The 4800-nt window shown below is 52.9% G+C and overlaps 1 protein-coding gene across 1 annotated transcript; it reads right to left on the bottom strand.

The window, feature by feature from the left end:
- Positions 1-1059: 1059 nt before the first annotated feature.
- Positions 1060-4800, bottom strand: Dnajb1 (DnaJ heat shock protein family (Hsp40) member B1). Its single transcript, XM_021220021.1, has 3 exons — positions 4433-4800; positions 2574-3151; positions 1060-2360 (listed from the first exon to the last, which is right to left on the bottom strand). Exons 1-3 carry the CDS (start codon positions 4641-4643, stop codon positions 2130-2132), a joined length of 1020 nt encoding a protein of 339 aa, XP_021075680.1. The 5' UTR covers positions 4644-4800; the 3' UTR covers positions 1060-2129.

Raw genomic sequence — 4800 nt, 5'->3', positions numbered from 1 at the left:
CTGCAATAGGAAGAGAACTTCAGGCTCAGGCCATGTCAAGGTGTCGCGTGCCAGGCTATACCCCAGGGCCTGACACCCCCAGACCAGTGCATTGGACTGCTGACTCACGTGCCCTGGCCCCTGAAAACAGTATGCTCCCCAAAGACCTTACTCCTGAGGCTGCTGCCCGTGCGATTTGCGGGATTCTAGACCTAACTGTGGACACTGTTCTTTGTGGGCATACAACCTCCCTAGTTGATCACATACCAGCTCATCTCTCTAAAAGTGACTGTAGTATTCTTGGAGGCCAGTCTGCAGCCATTGCATGTGTGGTAGCAGAGGACCTCGTATGTGTTAGGGAGACTAGAGGAACTATTTTATTAAACAACAAACATTCCAGAGTTGTCTTTGGTGCCAAGGGAAAGTAGCTCTCTTAGGCAGACTTACATAGGCTAGATCAATAATCTATCATAGCTTAGACACAGTTCCAACTATTTCCTGGCTTAGCCTTCCCAGTGCTGACTTTACAGATGTCACATCTGGCTCTAGAATTATCTTAAACAGGTTTTACTGTTGGGCAGACTGCAGCATGACTGGTAGCTGTAGTAAGCTAGAGAACAAAACTCTGGGCTCCACAACTAGAACCACCAGACACAGAAACAAAACCAACACATTGCTTTATAATCATCCTACCTCTTCAAACAAGTTCTCAGACACCCCTATCAAGTTGGGAAAGGAAGTGAGTTTTTCCCCAGGGCAGCCAGTTCTGGGCAGGTGCATCCTAGCTCTGGTCTAGCCTGCCCTACCAAGTTAGAAGGGGGAATTCAGGCAGATGGCACTGTAATCCTCAGCCCTGGTGGTGACTAGGTCCCCAGATGTGGCCAGGAGCCTTGCAAGGTGGAAAAGGCACTCAGGGTGGGCTCTTACCCCAACCTTCACCATAGTGATGCTGGGGTTCAGAACGCGAAACCAATGTGTCCCAGGAAGGGAAACATAGCTTTCTTTTGAGAATGAGAACAGTAACCATGCCGCTCCTCCCCCACAGCAAAGCCCTCAAACAGAGTCGAAGGACTGCTCCCCTGAGGTTTAGCATCAGTCTTTAATGCTGTCACACTGCATAATGACAAGTCACACACTTTGGTCTTGTGTTGGTAGTGGCAACTTACAATGAGTTGATTGGTCAGAGCACCAGGCTAGCTCCAAAGAACAGATACTTTCACTCCCAGGTCTGATCCCATCACAGCCCTGGACAGACAGTAGTTGACAGGGGCTGCTTTCATCTGAGTGCACACCAGCTTCCAATGGAATTATAAAAACATATTTACATACGTTCCACAGTGCTCCTTTCATCAGAAGCAAAGACCCTTTTATCAAAAGGGATTAGATCTAGGACTGTGCAAAATCCAAAAGGATTGTATCCTTCTGAGAAAGTTCAGAGTCCATTACACACACACCCACACAGACACACCCACAAAATCACCTGTGCCTCTGAGAAGTGCCAGGTGTGGCCGAGGACTACCTCTGGACCAGCAAGTACTATGACTGTAAGCCAGACATCTGATGTCAATGGAGCCAGAGGTCCAGGGGATCTCCTGGCTGGCCAGGCCCCAGAACCTGGAAGGAGGCTGGCCCTGTGGTCCTGCAACCAGATATTGCTTGTGGTGCTGGCCTGGCAGTCGTATGGAATTGGTCTCAATTTGAGATGGCCAAGACAAGACAGGATTCTTCTGGGGAGGAGGAACAAGGCATGGGACAAATACAGATAAAACAAGAACCTCTCACACAGTGGAGACTGACTAGTGCACAGGGTCTGGCAACTGAGATGGCAGGCCACTGTCACATGACAGCCAGAAACTAAGGACAACGGAGGGCAAGAGTCCAGTTGCAGGCCTGCCTCACACCTTTGGGCAGGAGCTGGGGTGCAGAGGGTGGGTCCATTCCAGGAGGGCTGCTGTTCCCACCGCCTGCCTATCGCTCGAAAAACCACTGTAGTCTAGTGCGCGACTTTGAAAGATTGTAATATATTCTGTGGAAAACACTCGGCAGAGCAAAAGCCCTCCCTGGGCCCTCCCGCAGTATGCATCCAGTGAACGGCCTGGACATCTGCAGCTCTGGAAGTCCCTGGCTCAGTCCTGGAGGAATGCAGGTGGCTATATGGGAAGAACCTGCTCCAGAATGGTTCTGGATGAGATGGGAATCCTTTCAGGGAAGATCACTTCAAATTCGATAACAAGGTCTCCACGTTTCTCAGGTGTTTTGGGGAGAGGGAGGCCTTCTCCAGGAACTTTCCGCCGCATGCCAGGCCTGATGACATCTTTGAATACAACAGGGATGGTCCTGCCGTCCAGAGTAGGGACATTCACAGTGCAACCACAGAGAGCCTAGGGGAGCAAAGGACAGTGTCAGGCAGCGGCTGGCTTAGGAGCTTGACTCCAGACCATCAGAGAAGGGTCAGGTCCATCAGACCAGGCCCGCTGACACCCCACTCCAAAGCCCCCCATGCAGTTAGCGGCACAGCGCCCCCAACCCCACAACCTGTTATCCTCACAGCAGCCATCTCTTTTTATGACTCCTCCACCCACCTAGCACCTTACCTCCCGAAGGCTAATCCTGGCTGGGTAAATGACATCAGAGCCATCTCTCTTGAAGATATTGTGTGGCTTGTCCTTTAAAACAAAGACGATGTCTGCCGGAATGTTGTTCGAGGTCTGGTCCCCTTCCTTGGGAAAGGTGATTTTGGTCCCTTCTTTCCAGCCCCTCTTCACTTCGATGGTCAGAATCTTATCTTCATTTCGAATGCTCTTTCCATCAGGGTTTAGCCGCTTGTGGGAGATTTTCATCTTCTTGGTACAGCCGCTGTAGATCTCTTCAAGGGAGACCCGAAGGTCGTGGGTGACTGGGGGATCTTGCTTCTTCCGGGTGGGCTCTTGAGAAGGGCGGGAACGTCCAAAGTTCATGTTGGTGAAGCCACCCATACCCATTGGAAAGTTAAATGGGTCATCGATGTCCATGCCTTCTTCCCCGTTGCGCTGCCCAAAAAAGGTATCAAAGGGGTTTCTGCCACCGAAGAACTCAGCAAACATGGCATGGGGGTCTCCGTGGAATGTGTAGCTGAAAGAGGTACCATTAGCGCCACCACTGCTCCCGCCACTGGGGCCACCACCCTTCAGGCCTGGAAACCAAAACCACAAGTCAGGGTTACTGCAGGAGAGTCAGCCCCACCCCCTTACACCCCCAACATTTCAACAGACTTATATAAAACCCCTGAAACAAAGAGCTCAGAACACCAGCACTCTCAAGACAAGCGCAGACTGATCTCTGCAAGCTCCAGACAAGCCAGAGCTCCAACATGAGGTGCTGGAGAAATGGCTCAGAGCACTTGCTCATCTGGCAGAAGAACCATGTTCAATTTCCAACACCCACATAGCAGCAGACCATGATCTAACTCTAGTTCCGGGACCTTTAATGCCCTCTTCTCTAGAAGAATGTGAATGGTACACACATGTACACAGAGGCACACACTCAAATAAATTAAAAAGCAAAGTTCCAGCAACAGTGAGGTCCTGTCTCAAATAAATGGTAACATCTTGCTCCTTTTGCATGTATTACTGTCAATGCCATGTAACACACAAACTTGCTGTGTAGTCCAGAGTAGCCTCAAGGCAATCCTCCTGACTCAGATACCCCCGGGAGGGGGGGGGATTGTCACAACATCCGGTTCCTTTGGAAACAGGAGCTCATTACCCTGTAGGCTGATTTGAAGCAAATTCACCACGTTCCTAATTCGGTCTCCCAAGTGGAGGTGTGAGCCCTCGCACTCTGCTCAACAAGTTATGCTCTTAGTAAAAAAAGGTCATAGGAACTATAGCGGGAGGGATTATATGTATATATTTTTAAAAGCTTGTTAGTCAAGGACGAATCTCAAGTCTTGAACTCCCAATGGCAACAGAAGGAAGAAACACACTACTCCGTTTTACTTCCTGACAACAATTCGGTAGTAAGGCCTCTAGATGTCGGTGCCACCAGGTTTACGTGACTTCTCCATCCTCCCAGCTACGCTGTTACCACCTTAGAAAGAAGTTCCTACGCACTGCTACCACAAAGGCTCAACCCTGGGTGAGCCAGCACTGAGCTTGCGGCTAGGAAAGAGAATCAACACTCGGGCAATTTTCATTCCCATCGCGATCGCCGCCCTCCATCTGCATCATTCCCGGCGCGGTGCAGGCGACCGGCCGGGAGGGGCTGCGGCAGACGTGCTAGAAGCTTCTGTGCAAGCGGCGCGCCCAGAGCTCCTCCCTCCCGTCCGAGGCCGCGGATCAGAAGGTGAAGGAGGCGGCGCCGCCGCTCGATTCCCCGGGCTGCCTGTCCCCGGCCGAGGCCTCCGAGAGGCCCCGAGTGCCTCGGTTTCCCCGCCTGTCAAACGGCGGGTCACCCCGGCCGCGCGCACGCGTACCTTCCTCTCCATAGCGGTCGAAAATCTCGCGCTTGCGCGGGTCGCTGAGCACGTCGTAGGCCTCGGCGATCTCCTTGAACTTCTCCTCGGCGCCGGGCTCCTTGTTCTTGTCCGGGTGGTAGCGCAGCGCCTGGCGGCGGTAGGCTCGCTTGATCTCGTCGTCGGACGCGCCGCGGGCCAGGCCCAGCGTCTGGTAGTAGTCCTTGCCCATGGCCACCGCCGCCCAGCTGTCGCCGCCTCCGGCTCCGCTGCTGCCCCGTCCCGGACTCTATATACCCGTCCGGCGGAAGCTTCCAGATCCCGCCAGCCCTCCAGAACCTTCCGCCCCTCCCGATGCGCCGCACTACACCGGCCAATCGCGGCGGCCC

Source organism: Mus pahari, chromosome 20 (genome assembly GCF_900095145.1).
Source record: "Mus pahari chromosome 20, PAHARI_EIJ_v1.1, whole genome shotgun sequence".
NCBI lineage: Eukaryota > Metazoa > Chordata > Mammalia > Rodentia > Muridae > Mus > Mus pahari.
This window is presented reverse-complemented; position numbering and strand designations above follow the sequence as displayed.